The following is a 14,819-nucleotide window of genomic DNA, read 5'->3' as shown; positions in this document are numbered from 1 at the left end:
TACTGTGAACGAACCACCAGGTAGATACAGAGATGAAGGGAAGAACAGCAGGCAGGAGATGATGTGATGTTGAATAAAATGAAAATGATTTATTTAATAATCTCAGTTGTGCTCAGTCTCTGACTGCACAAAGATTCAATAGGTATTATTATATGAACCTAATGTATGTATGTTTCTACTCAGACCTGTCACTCACCTGAGCCAGAAGAGGAACTTCACACCATGGAAGCACATTCAGTTCCTAGCATTGTAGAGTCTGTCGGTCATCAGGGGCCTGAAGTGATCCTGGACAGTATGGCTTTGACGGAGGAGGAACGGAAGGCCATTCAGGAGGCAACAATCGGTCAGCGCGACAATCCAAAATGGCTTTTATTTAGGAGAGGGAGGCTGACTGCCAGCAACTTTGGAGACGTCCTTATGTCAAGTGATGTGACTGGTTCACTTCTTGACAAGGTGTTGGGAAAGCATCAAGCCCTGGAGGGTAATCCAGCTGTACAGTGGGGTATTGAGAACGAGCGTAATGCCATCCAGACATTCACCACTTCAACTCAGAAGCAAGTCCAGGAGTCCGGCTTGTGGCTTTCTCCGTCAGGAGTGTTGGGAGCGTCTCCAGATGGTCTGGTGGGGTCATCTGAAATATTGGAGGTCAAGTGTCCCTACAATCCAAGAGACATGACAATAAATGATTCAGTGAAAATGAAGGGCTTCTGTCTCAGTAAGAAAGGAGATACTAACAGCTTGCGCAAAGACCATCACTACTGGCACCAAGTACAGGGGCAGCTACACCTCACTGAAAGACAAACCTGCTACTTCGTTGTGTGGACCACAAAAGACCACGTCATTATACCCGTAGCCCGAGATGACGCTTGGATGTCAAACCTGCAGGTCCTGGAAAACTTCTTTAAAACCAAGATGCTTCCAAAGATGATGTGAGAAAAGTCATTTTATAATAAATATATAGTTTAGAAAGAGTCCCCGTTATTAGAGAGTTGACTCAAATATGATTATCATAAAAATGTATGTAAGGTAATGTTATTTGGGATATAAGATGGTTATTGTTAATAGTTGGTGGGTGGAGTCTCCTGTTTGTGTTGTCGTGTAATCCATTTTGTTAAGATTAAAAAAAACATTTAAAAAAATCTGAATAAAAAAGCTGTTGAATGATAAATACACAATGTTTACTCCCCTGTTGAAAAATGGTGAAAAATAAAAGATGTGAAATCAGAATTCAGCTGTCAATCTCAATATTATAGTGGTTCAGTTGTGCAGTAATATGCTGTAAAGCATTTTCTTATATATTATCATGCAGTTTGATGACCAGTCACAAACCAAATCATAGTTTTTCTCTAAAATATTCATAATAACTTTTAACCTTAAACCTTGATGGAAAATACACATAGTGTTATGCTTTAGCTGGCCACGTGACATGTGTGTGAATTTCAGCGCTCAAGTGTGAACGGATCACATGTGTTTGGTGTTTGTCTTTAGTTCTGTTGTGTTTTAAGAGTTGACTGAGGTTCTGTAAGACTGAACCTCTCTTCACATGTTCTACAACATGACCTTTGACCTCACACACATACACCGGTTTCATGGTGTCTTTACGTAACCTTAGTTTTTATCATCATTAATAATCTTCAGAGAAAGTAAAATAAAGGTCCCCATCACATGCTTTTAACCATGATTTTTCCAATAGTACACAATGCACCAAAAAACATGGTTCATTTCCGTAAGGTTTTAAAACATTTAGTCATTCTCTTTCATAAAAACAGACCAAAAGGCTTCAATGCATCATCGCGCACAACACACATTTCTGCACCACAGAATGAAAATGTCCCTTATGAACGTCACGTACCTCTGAACAACCTCAACAGAGACATACGGACACAACAGAGCATTAAGGTTCTGAGCTTCCGCTGCTGTAGTAAAACTACATTTATCACAGATGTTTCACAATCTCTGTATCCGTTGCCACTTGGTTGGAGATGCATTTGTGCTTGTGTTCTGTATTTTTATTGTTATGTGATTCACTACTATGGTCCGTCATGACTCTTATATCGTCCGTGTGATGGTTTCCAGCGCTATCTAGTGGTGTAGCTCATGATGGGCTGCGGTAACGTGTCTGAATCTGAACGTTTCTAAAAACAAACACAACATATGTGCTCGCTGTAGTGAAATATTCCCTAAAGTGGTACAAATGTTAAACCAATGTGTCATCTACAATACTGTATATTGACTGCGCACGTACGAGGTGTTTATCACTGTAAACACTTAGCAACTCAAACATGCACTGAATTTTTACAGATACTGAAACTATGTCAGAGATGTATAAACATGTAAATAGAGTCTTGACGATATTTCCAAATATATGAATGATCAATATACACTACCCGTCCAAAAAAAGTCTTACCCCTATTATGAAGACCCTTCACTGGCTGCCCATCCAACACCGAAGAGTTTTTTAAATCCCTTTATATGTCTATAAGCCCCCAGTTATTTGTCAGAGCCGCTGCATTCCTACATGCCTCAGGAACTTGAATCTCCTTACGGTCCCCCAGTCCAGACTTAAATGCAGAGGAGACCGAGCATCTTCTGTAGCTGGCCCTATGCTTTGGAACACTAGAGGTCAGAGTGACCCCCTCTTTTTTCATTTTCATATCACGTCTAAAAACGTATTTATTCGATCTGGCCCACCATTAAGGATGTTGATTTTCAGTTTTTTTATTGTATTTGCTTTTATTGCTGTTTTTAGTCTGAGGTCTAGACTGACTTTGGTCAGTCGTGTGCTCTATAAATAAATGAACTGATAGAAATATATGAGTATACTCTTTATGCACATTGAGAATGTTTAAAAACACGTTTAGAAAAACAAAGATAACGTTATTGTTAGATTGAAGATTTCATAAAGCTTTGCAGAATGAATGGAGTATATGAGGCACCTCACAGAAACATGCAGCGCAGTGGCAGATATCACGAGGATCTTACTGAACATCTGATGGCATTACACATGTGCTGGACTGCTTTACATGTTAAACTAGTGCTGTTAATTCAATCTGTTTATGTAGTTTAGTATATTGATATATTTGTTCAAAACTACCACCTATAATGTCATAAAAATACTTTAAGTAAACAAACAATAAATTCTTCTTCTAAAGCAAATGTTATAATGCGATTATTTCATTGCCTCAGATTGAACTTTATGAAAGGTTTGTACAGCTCTGGTTGAAGTGATCACATTATAAATGTTTCAGAATGCTTCAGATGTGACGTAATCACTTATAAACACAGAGTTCTTGGCCTCCTGCACTTTTTCATCCGTCTCAAACATCTTATCAGATAAATCCTGCTGTTCAGAAGACACATAAGTGAAGTTTGTGAGATCTGTGTTCTGACTGTCCCATGTTCCTGTAGTGAGCTGGTGGGAGGACGTTACTGTGACTTTATGAGAAATGAACAGATGATTCAGATCCTCAGTGTCGGTCAGCCGTGTGTTCTGTATCATGGTGCTGTGATGGGCGTCTAAAACCTCAACATCACACCAATGACACTCCTCTATACTGAATGTACGGATCTTTTCACTCGCCTTGAAAAAAACAACAACATGGCAACAGTGACATTGAAGCTTAGAAATAACAAGCATGAGTTACATTAAAATATGTTTATAGTTATGAATTACGTCATAAAGATCTTCATCCAGGTCCAGCGCTTTTATGTGCAGAAATCTGAATTCTTCATGAATTTCTCTCAGTCTGGAAAAGATGAAACATTGAAACGTCAACATGATGAAGAGAAGAAAACAATAGTAAGTGCTGCATTCAATCGCAGGACATGTGATGATATTCAAATGATGTTCTTTAAATATATTAGAAGACTCACTTTTTCTGGCAATAACACAGACAAATGCAACAGCCGACCAACACCAGGAGCGAAACTAAAATCTTAGCTGACAGCAGATAATCTGTTGACAGAAGAATTATCACACAAATATAGACATATTTACACTAAACCAGGAGTCTCATTTATCAACAGTGAGTAGAAAAGGTTTTATATTTTGTCCTACGAATGAAAATTACAATGTGCCTACGTACAAAAAAAACTGTATTTATCAAATTTGCTTGCGTGGTTCTTACGCACACCCGTAATGAATCATTGATGATAAATCCCACATGTTCTTAAAGTCCCAGTGAAATAAAAAATGACAATTTCAATTTTCCACAAAATATTGCAGCTTTTATAGTAAAAGGTTTATCAATGTGGGTCATTCTCTTTTAAAATTCATCATCTTTCATCATCATCGTTCAATATCAAAATGAACTTCCGTCCTGTAGTGACTATTCATCTTAAATGACGTATGTTAGACTGCTTGGGTGGAGCATCCGTTAACTCCTCCCCTTTCACTGTCAATCTGCTGCCATTTCCAAATGCAAAGGCGGTTTTTAAACATCCAATGAAATCGCAGAGAAAGATAAAAGACGCAGACACTATTTTTCTTGTTTCTTGTGACAAAAATGTCAACATACGGAAGTAAAATGATCTCAACTTCTGGTTCACGGGGACTTTAAGCACCGTGCTCGTTCACGTTCATTTGCATTAGGAAACGGCTCCAATAAAGCTTATATGGTGATGACACCTCCCTTTATAAATCTCCATAACATGTTCTGTGCTCTCACCAAACAGATCAACTCGCTCTTTGAAAACTTTTTTGGCGCAATGCATGGTTTGCTCAGTTTGGTTTTTATTGTTTATTTCATAATATTTCATAATAATTCTCCAAAAAATAAAATGGTCGGAAAAGAAATCAAATAAGCAGTTATTTTGGTGGAATTGCAATGTTAATATGATTTTGGGCTTTATATCTGCGGAATGATGCAGGTGATAATTGTTAATGTAGTTTGTCTCGTGTCACACGAGACTTGAGATGAACGGTGTAGTTTAAAACTCAATATAGTCTGTCACCATTATAAACATTTTAAACCCAGACAGAATCTTTAAGTGTTCATCCGAAACCAGTTCATCAGATTGAATGTGATTTTTCTACAGGGGTTAAGCTCACAGTTTGTTCTGGTTGTGATGGTGGTGGAGGTCTCTGGTCCACAGCCCGCCGATGAACACGCAGACAGATGAAACGTGTACGACCGGTCTTCCTTAAGATCACTGAATGTAAAAGATTTACTGTGGGGTTTATTTATCATCTGTCTGTGAGAACCTGCGATAACACAAAACAGTAATATAACAACTTTGACAGCACAGTTGCATCAATCTTACCTATAAAGTTTCTATATATAATAGATCAGTTTATAAAGCTAAGAACATAACAGAAACTGGTTGAGTCATTTTGAACACTTACTCCGGGAAATATCACCATCTAACTCATCATGTACTGTAATCTCATATCCTGTGATGAATGCGGTGTGAGTCGGGTCGTCCTCATTGAAACTCCATCTTAGAGTCACAGAAGACCACGTTACGCTTGGATGAGGGTCCAGTGTGGGGCCCTGCGTGGGCTCTTCACCCGTCAGAAAGACAAATCACAGATTAATCTCTCGTTTATTTCTCCTGCAGAAATCCCTGAGATCAAATGGAGAGCAAACTTTTGTTAAGTCTCATCTGTGTCTCAGATATTTCTCTTGAAAAAAAGAGTCAGAATGTCTCTGTCATTAGAGTTTGAGAAGAGATGTCAAACTGAGCTCAGATTTGTCAAGTCTGTAACCCAAAGTCATTATTATTGAATATCTCAATATGAACTTAAACATTTCTCATCAGATTTACCCAAATCCAGATTTCATTCATTTTACACCTCTGAACTTTCTCTGGCCACCAAATAAAAAGCTTCTCTGAGGTCGCACATGTTGAGCAATGTTTCAGTGACATTTCTTAACACAATGTGTAGAGCAGGAAAAGGAGGATGTGTGTGTTTCTTACTTTGTTCTTCCAAGTATCCGATGAGTTTCTCGTGAGGTCTGTGTCCTTCTGCGTTACACCAGTAGACAGTAAAAGCGTATCTAACACCGGGTCTGAAATACTCTAGAAAAACAATCTTATTGTACAGTCATCTTGAACAATCATGGAAATTAATAAACATTTAACATGTGATTTCAATGACTTGTAGTTGTGATGCCAAACTTTTATTTTGTCTTTCTTGCGTGAAGTTTAAATAAGGAGAATTTAGATTTGATGGCGGCAGAGGAAAGACAAAAATCTTAAAGGATTTCAAATGTATATTGGAGTCTAAAAACAAACCTCAGGTAGAAAACAAAAGTTAGAAAGGGCAGATGGATGGTGCCAAGTTTGGTGGAGACAGTTTGAAGAATCAAAAGATTTACGGTCATTTTACGGTACAAAAATGTCTGTAGACGTTGACAGAATGTTGAGATTGTGTTGTGACTTGTGTCGTGATGGTGTTCGTACGGATGTGTACTATGAGACATCACATGAAAACACATCTAACCTGCTTCGAGTGATAAGTAAGTCTGGTTAACCGGGACTTTTCTCCACTGTAAGGAGCAAGCGACTCCCAGCATGCACCACTCTACGATGTAGTCGCACGTGGAGGCCGATCTCCTCGTCCAGTAGAGCTGAAATCCCTCTGCGTTACCCACAATCCTCTTCTCATTCATCACAGCCTCTGCAGGAACAGCATGTTTGGGATGCACAAAATGAACTACAGATTGTACCTTAAACGCTGTATGATAACGTAAAGAAAGAAACGTATGTTTACCTGTATACGCTGAAGGAATAGTTATCTGTGATGGTACAGATAAACCCGTCTGAGAGACCGCCCGCACCGTGAGGTCACACACGTGGACGTCAACGGGTAAATCCACACGTGTCTGTGTGACATTGATGCACTTATCGCTCTGTGGATCTGTGTGGTTTTCACAAACCTCATAGGCCTCAATAGACACTTCTGGATGGCTTTGGACCTGAGAAACATGAAGTTGAGTGCGTGATAATGTCAGTGTATGTTGGGTTCAAAGGTTAAGAAACAGAAACATACAGTGCACCAGAGAAGTGTGACGGTGCGAACCGGACCGTTTCTGATTTTCCTCCACACGTCCACCGTCACCAAAGGCCCTGTCCAGAAACTAGATTTACATGCTTGTGTAAAACATACAGCGCTGGTTCTTGAAGCGATGAGGTCATCATGTCGGAGGTCGGGTCAAGGTTTCACAATCTGGGATATTGTTTGGGTCGTTCAAGTTAACACATCAGTGGTTTTGATCCGTTTATGAACAGTAATAAAAGTAATGCCGAGTCAATATTATAAATGATAGAGACTCAGTGTTAATAATGTTTTTATTTCTGCTTTTTCAAATGTGTTTATAATGTTTTGGTCGTTTGAATGTCAATTCCATTCATATTTGTCTCTACAGGGCATCTTACAATTGTTATAAGTGGTGTGTTTCTATCATATTGTGACTCTAGTATTATATATTGTATTGAATTGTGAGCGGAGTGTATTTTTACAGACCTAAGTAACAGTGCTTCATGACTTCTACCTGTAAGAAAGGCTCTGGAAGGTGTCCATCGGCCCCAGTCATTGTCCTGTGTGGCGCAGCGACCCCTAGCGTTGTATCTCACGCTGGGCTGCAGTTTCTGTATCTCGAATGTGAAATGCTGAAGCGAATCTGAACCTTTCATCTGTAACTCCTGTTGGTACAGAACAAAGAACACATCATTGGACCGCTGACACTGGACGTTACTAGAGACGTACAAAACAAACGGGGGAAAAAGGTTCATTTTTGCTCTGAGGTTTGGTTTTCACAAGAGGTTTCACACGCTCAGCCGAACAGGAAACTGCTTCCTGTCGTAATTTTGATGAGAATGATATGACGGTCAACACACGATGAGATGTTTTACCTGTGTCATCCCTCCTGGCTCCACTTCAATCTGACAAGTAATGGAGAGACCTTTAAAGCTTCCGTTCAACTGTAAGTCCATCACAGCATCCAACACACCGGCCGTCACTTCAGAACGCTCAGGGAATGGAAAAACTGGAACACATTTATATTCATAAATTATATTTTTTGATACCTTTGATACTTCTCATATGAATAGAAACCTGCGTTCTTTCAAACTATCAAGCTAAACATGTTCCTTGATAAGAAACGAGGAGATTCATTCAACTGAGAAAAGCTGTAAAAACATCATTCTTTTACATTTTACATACACTGTGACTGTGAATAATATTATATTGTGTATGTCGGGGAGACTTTCCTGTATCTCAGAGGTCAGAGGATGGTGCTAAAGGTCATGGGTTCATCCCACGGATTGCACGTCCTCAGAAACACATGTATAGTATCATGCAATGTAAGTGGCTTTGGATAAAAGCGTCTGCCAAATGCATAAATGTAAATGTGATGTAAAAGACAAGGGACGGTTGCTGCATGGTTTATTCCTCCGGTCAGGAATGAGCTGGTGTATGATGCTCATGGTTTGTTACTCTTTACTTTATAGAGTCAATTGAACTCTTCACACACGAACAAAAAAACAGAGTTCAGTTCAGTGCGCACAAGTATTTCAGTACATTTTCAGTATCTTGTTCTTTTATTTAAAATATTTTGCCAGTTTCACTTTTTAAAGACCCTGTTTGTTCACAAATAAAATAAAGAAATATCAAAATGATGTTATACAATAGTTTTATTACATATTAATGAATGTTGCAACCGTCCCCTGTTATGGGTCAGTTGACTTTGTATAAAGTGTATAAAGTGTGCGTATATTATCCTACATACACATGTTACAGAAGTGTAGGCGGATAGCTGACAGATGTGGGTTTAACAAATGATCGGCTTTCTACTAAAAACAGTCTCATAGAAACTGAAGGAAATACAAACACGTCCCCGGTCCGATGTGTATCACAATATCCACATTTCATGAATTTATAAGAATATCAGTGCCGGATCATGAACAGTTTGGATGAAGTTAAAATCATATTCACCTGTGTCTGTGATGTTGAATATGTAGTGTTCACTCTCTCGCCCCAAACTGTTTGTGACACATAAAGTGATGCTGTAAGTGACCTGCTGTTGGATGACTGGAAAACTGCAGGAGACCAGAAGATGACTGTTCTCCAGACTACACGTGACAACCTCAGAGTCCCTGTTCACAAAAACAAAGTCATAGATAATAACCATTATTGGACTGAAGCTCGAGCAGCATTAAGGTTGTGGGGTTGATTCACACACGTACTGATGAATATATAACTTACTCAGTCGTCACTTTAGGTAAAAGCGTTTGCCAAGTGCATACATGTAAAAGACTAACTCGAAATGATTCATTTTACAGCCTTGCACGCTCTTTTAAATGATTCATATCTATCATGATGAAAAACAACAGATAACTGGATCAGGGTGCGTTTCGTCTTTGCTAGAATGTGTTTTTGTGAACCGTGATGAAATCTGAGTCACCTGATAAGTAATCTGTACTTCCTTTTGCGGCTTCCGCCGAGGTTTGGAGCTCTGCGTACTTTCCATGTGCAGGTGATGTTTCTCATGTCTGTGGTCTCACATCGAATACGATGAGGTTTCTCAGGAGGGACTAAAGAAGGAAATAAAAGTCAAGTGAAGTGTTTCGTAAATGCAGTGAGCACAAAAGTTACTGCACATTCAGTGACACTTCAAAACGCATGAATGCTGTTGCATTAGATAAGAAAATATTAAACCAGTTATTAAAAAAAGGACCTGCACACGTTAATACATTTCATGAGAGTAATAAAACAAGAGACAAACTTTTCTAAATGAAGACAAAACCTTTCTTACTGTAAAGGTAATGGTTAGATGTTAACGTGTCTACATATATTTAGGCGTTTACGAGGAATAATATCATTTTTATATGATTTATTTAAAAAGGTACTTACAGGTGACAAAGTTCAAAGCGACCCCAGAACTCTCTTTACTGCAGTTAAAACTGACACCGTACAGGTTTGTGGCGTTGATGTTTTCCACTCGAATGGCTTTGACCCGTGAGCTTATGTTGATGACTTTGTATTGGGTTTTGTTGAAAAAGATATCCGTGATGTGAGCATCTTCTGAATAAACACAGCAGAACAGCAAAGTGGATCCTTCTTTCAGCACCTGGTGCTTTGGATACATCTTGACATCTCGAGACAAGTTCTCATCCCCTACAACACAAGCCAATAGAAAAGAACTACTGTAGGATAAACCACAGACATGAACTCATCACATCTTTTTAATATCTCAATTCTTTCTCATTGATGTGAATAGGATTTAATGGAAAGCAAATGGAAAATGTTGCTTAAAACTCATCTGCATCTCATATGTTTCTCCTGAGAAAATCTCACAAATGTCTCCATCAGAAGAGATCTCAATAATGTCTCAAACTGAGCTCAATAGTACTATTGAAGTTTTACTAAACTGACTCTCAATAGGCCTGTTAGGAGCTCAAGGTGTATCTGATAGCTCACGGGATCATTGTGTGATTCTAACAATCTAAAAAGACAACCAGCTTAGTTTTGTGTGAGGCGGGTCGACAAAAAAAGCTTATTCATCCCTGACAGTTGAGAGGCTCACAACAGACATGAACCATGTAAATGACAAAAAGAAGAAGTTCATATCCTACAACGTTACATCAGAAGTCAAATATGGTTTAGTGCTAAAAAAGTCTGGTTTGTTTGAACCCTTTGGGTAAAATATGGTTTATGGACATTTACATTTAGCCGACGCTTTTATCCAAAGCGACTTACAGACGGGTAAACAACGGAAGCAATTGGAACAAAATAAGGAAAACAAAAAGCACAAGTGCAATATAAAAGCTGGTCTCGCCTACCACAGTATACAGAGAAAAGACAGAAGTATTATTGTTTTTGTTTTAAAGAGTAAAAAAGAGATTGAAGTCAGAACTGATCGGTCAGGTGTTGGTGGAAGAGAATCTACAGATCTTGTAGCAGCGGGCAGATCCGATCCAGAGAAGGTACGTGAGAGAGATTAGAAAATGAACATTGAAAATGTCTGTATTTGACCCAAACTCGGTTTGAAACAACCCAACCTTTTTTTAAGCGTATTAATAATACTAAAAATATATTATTTATATACAATATATACAAAAACATATCAAATGTAGTTAACACGGATTCCATTTCAAACACCATTATGAACCATCAGTTGTTTACCATTAAAACTAGAACAACATTTCTTAATGTAATATGTGTTTTATTCCTGTAGGATTCAATGGTGTTCAATAGGTTCTCATCCACCCAATAAAATCCCACCAATAGAACACAACACACTACCAGTAGAGACCCCCAGATACCATTAAAGCTTCCTTTAAAACCAATACAGCTCTCACTGTGAACATTTTTTTCAGCTGGGATGTGACGCACATTATTATCAGCACAGAAAACTGATTTTAAATTCCCCACCATAGTGAGTTTTCCATGCGCTCCAGGATCCAAGTGTTGAGTTATCAGAGATGCGTCTTATTCTCACAGAATGATCTGTGCAGTTCAGCGGTATCTGTGACGTCCAGATCACTGTGTCAGCAACAGCATTCAATGACATCTGTCAATGCACAGAAAATCATTACTGTCCATACGAATAAAAACACAAAACTCTGTGTCAGGAGGCAGTGGGACGGTTAAACTCACTCTGTCGATAGTTTCCATGTTTTTTGTGCGACCAACTTGTATTTCATACGTCTGATTTCTATGTTCTTCACTCGTCTTCATCTCCAGTCTCCACATGTCCAAAGCCCGAAGTTTGATGATGTTCGGCACAGTGATGTCATCTACAAGAACATCATCAAAATATGTAACATAAATAATGCTTTACATCGCTAGTCCTGGTGCTTTACATATTTAGTGTGAATGTAAACATTAATACAAACAATGTTTGAAGAAAAGCAGCTCGATAAAAGAACTAAAATGAGTATGTTTTAAGCAGAATGGACATAAGAAAAACAAATGATATAAAACAGCAATAAATTCATCTGACCTGAAGAATCACATCTCTTAACATGTTGAAAGATGATGATGAACATAAGTATGTTTGTCCAAGAGTAAATCATCTCGGTGGATGTACAAGACCTCATGTTGGATTCATCTCTGCTCTTCTGTTCCATGTGTCACTTTCTCCGCCTCCTGCTGTCTGCTCTTTACATTAAAGCCATAATGCCTGTGGAATCACATTGATATCACTTTGTATGAGTCAGAAAAGTGTTTCAATGATGTTTATTGTTTGGTGTTGAATGTTATTATATTCTGGTGTCGATCATTGATATGCTTTTAAACTCAACGCTATTATATGGATCCTTTATATAAACGAAGAGCTCCATCCACCGGTCATTAATGGAAATGCGTTTGAAGAATATTAATACATCATCCATTAAACTCATGAAAATACCAACAAACAACCCACAGATCTCACGAATGAACAATGTTGATCTTTAAGACGTTGTAAAAGCGCAGACTTTGGGGTTTGGACGACATGACGGTGAGTAAATAATGACTTCGAGGGGAACAAGGACGATCAGTGGAACCAAAACACTCGTGTGATTCCGTGAAAACTCACTAGATGTCAGCAAATGAACCGAATCACGAGGCTTGTTGAGGAGGAGAGAGGTTTGTGAAGCCTTCGGTTGTTTGGACAGATCATCGACGCGGTCTTTGCTTTGTACCGGCCGATGATCACGTGATAAATAGGTCAGGATAACCAAAGTGGTGTGAATGGAGCAAGGTGGGCTTTACGAGCCTTTGCGCATGCCCAGTAGCTACAGCGAGCTGAAAGTGTGTTTAGTGTCTGGTTAAACTGAAAGTGGCCATTATAAGAGACATTACAGATACTTAGCCGATTGCAGAGACTTTAGTATGACCCGGGTCAGATAACATCCTCCCAGAACACCTTAGCAACGCCTTAGCAACACTCTGCAGGTGCGGGCGGTTATTGTAGGGGTTTCTATTAATAACACAATAAATGATGATCATATTTATTAATAAACTTTTTTAGTACCAAACCAGCGATTCTCTCCAGTTAACTAAAGCCTCACATCTTCCACCTGTTTTTTTAACAGGGCCTAAAACACTCTTAGCTGTTATAAATACACTTGTAGCCCACTGCTTCTTAGGGCTTATTGCAAAGAAGCGGTTATTCCATATGCTTAGCAAGGTTTCATGAAATAAAGTAAATAAGTGATATTTAGGCTATGTAATGCAGCCAGCACTTATTAATCTGGATATTTTATAACAGCTCATAACACTCTGCTCAGCCAATCAGAATAAAGGACCAGAACTGACCGTTTTATCATTTTGTTTTAGAAGCCCCTAATGGACAAAACACTGGACACAGTTCCCCCCAAAATTTATCTCATATTGGGAATAGCCTTCGTTCAATGTAGACTGTTTTACAAAAACTTTTCAAGTGTGCATCTTGTAACAAATCAATGGCTCTGGTATATTTTAAGATATATTATTTTAAGGTAAGGTTTGTCATGTGTATCTATATGATTGTGTGTGTTAGACTTTGGTTCTCTTGTTCTTTGTGTCAGAACACATTACATGTTTCCTAACCATGTGTTCACATCTATCACCATCTATAACCAAGTCAACACTCACACACACACACACACACACACACACACACACACGACACAGGACAATTCTGAAAATAGACTCAATGTCATGAAACCTGAGGAAAAACACCCCAAAAGAAATTATGTAAATATGTTTTTGTTTTACAGAAAGCTGAATCAAATTGTATACAGTATACGACTTAATGATCTGTATGTGAAATAAAACATCTAAACAACGGAAACAGGAAGTGCTTTGGTACTAGTGTTGTTTACGTCTTGTGAAATGCTCTATAGGAATGAAGAAGCTGTTTTTTGGTTGGAGGGGGCTTTGCGTTTTTAATAATAAAGTATATTTCAAAACGGTAAAGAAAAACTTGTTCTATTAAAAGCAACTTCATCTCTTTAAGTGGAATGACCTTTGATCAGAAGTATTGTGGATGATGCACGATTGTAAATTAAATGCGTTTCTTTGACTGTAAACAACACTATTATCATGACCATCAGAGAGCATTTCAGGATTTATTGCTGTGAGACTGTCAGATTGTAAGTCAGCGTAGTATGACGTATCCAACACGAGGAAAGTGAATATGCCTTTATGGGAAAAGGACTCAAGTAACAGTTTAAAAGTTGCTGATGTACTTCATGTACAGTGTTATTTGAAGCACGGTGAAGTGAACAGTATAAATGATTATAGTGATGGTAATGGCAGGGTGCAGGTCTTTTAGCGTGCCGATATGACTACAGGTAGGAATTCTGGTCCATAGCCCTTGACTTCAATAATCAAAAGTAATCTTTTAGCCTTTATCTTGTTCATATGTCCTGTGTGGGATGGGTTCTCCTCCGCAGTAGATATTTCTCATTTGATAGGAAACATCTACTGGTTTAAACTTTTGCTTTACCTTTTCAGGAGTGACATGCCAAGTCTGTTCGCCGTTGAACATGGTGAACCTCAGGACTTCTCGCCCGAGGCTTTATAATATCTGCTGTGAGAGTTTGAGACAGGAATGAGTTTGTCTAGTGTTGAATGAGATAAGAGACGGACAGAGATAACACTTTCATCAGGAGACAAGATGACTTTGAAGAAAAGAGTCTAATGTGGGCCAATCTGAATCTAGGAGTTGCTCTCAGTTCATGCACATCTCAGCTTCCATCGGAGTTATTTCTTTGTGATTTGATGACAGAACAGTGATATTGAGTATAGATTGTGAAAATCAGTGATGAATCAGATTCTGTGTGTTTTGATTGTCATGTCATGAGTGTTTGTAGGTAAAGCTGGTACAGAACACGCACTTGTGTCT

The 14,819-nt window shown here is 38.5% G+C and overlaps 1 protein-coding gene across 1 annotated transcript; it reads right to left on the bottom strand.

The window, feature by feature from the left end:
- Positions 1–2,078: 2,078 nt before the first annotated feature.
- LOC306903179 (leukemia inhibitory factor receptor-like) lies at positions 2,079–12,442 on the bottom strand (the record flags this gene model as incomplete). Its single annotated transcript, XM_079472161.1, has 18 exons — positions 2,079–2,135; positions 3,284–3,580; positions 3,674–3,746; positions 3,874–3,955; positions 5,051–5,203; positions 5,345–5,503; positions 5,920–6,021; positions 6,446–6,622; positions 6,716–6,920; positions 6,995–7,071; positions 7,497–7,647; positions 7,858–7,991; positions 8,939–9,099; positions 9,408–9,537; positions 9,857–10,120; positions 11,378–11,516; positions 11,603–11,742; positions 12,424–12,442. 18 exons carry the CDS (start codon positions 12,440–12,442, stop codon positions 2,079–2,081), a joined length of 2,520 nt encoding a protein of 839 aa, XP_079328287.1.
- Positions 12,443–14,819: the final 2,377 nt, after the last annotated feature.

Source organism: Barbatula barbatula, assembly GCF_947034865.1.
Source record: "Barbatula barbatula genome assembly, chromosome: 2".
Classification (NCBI taxonomy): domain Eukaryota; kingdom Metazoa; phylum Chordata; class Actinopteri; order Cypriniformes; family Nemacheilidae; genus Barbatula; species Barbatula barbatula.
The sequence above is the reverse complement of the archived record's forward strand: the minus strand, read 5'-3'. Positions and strand labels throughout refer to the sequence as shown.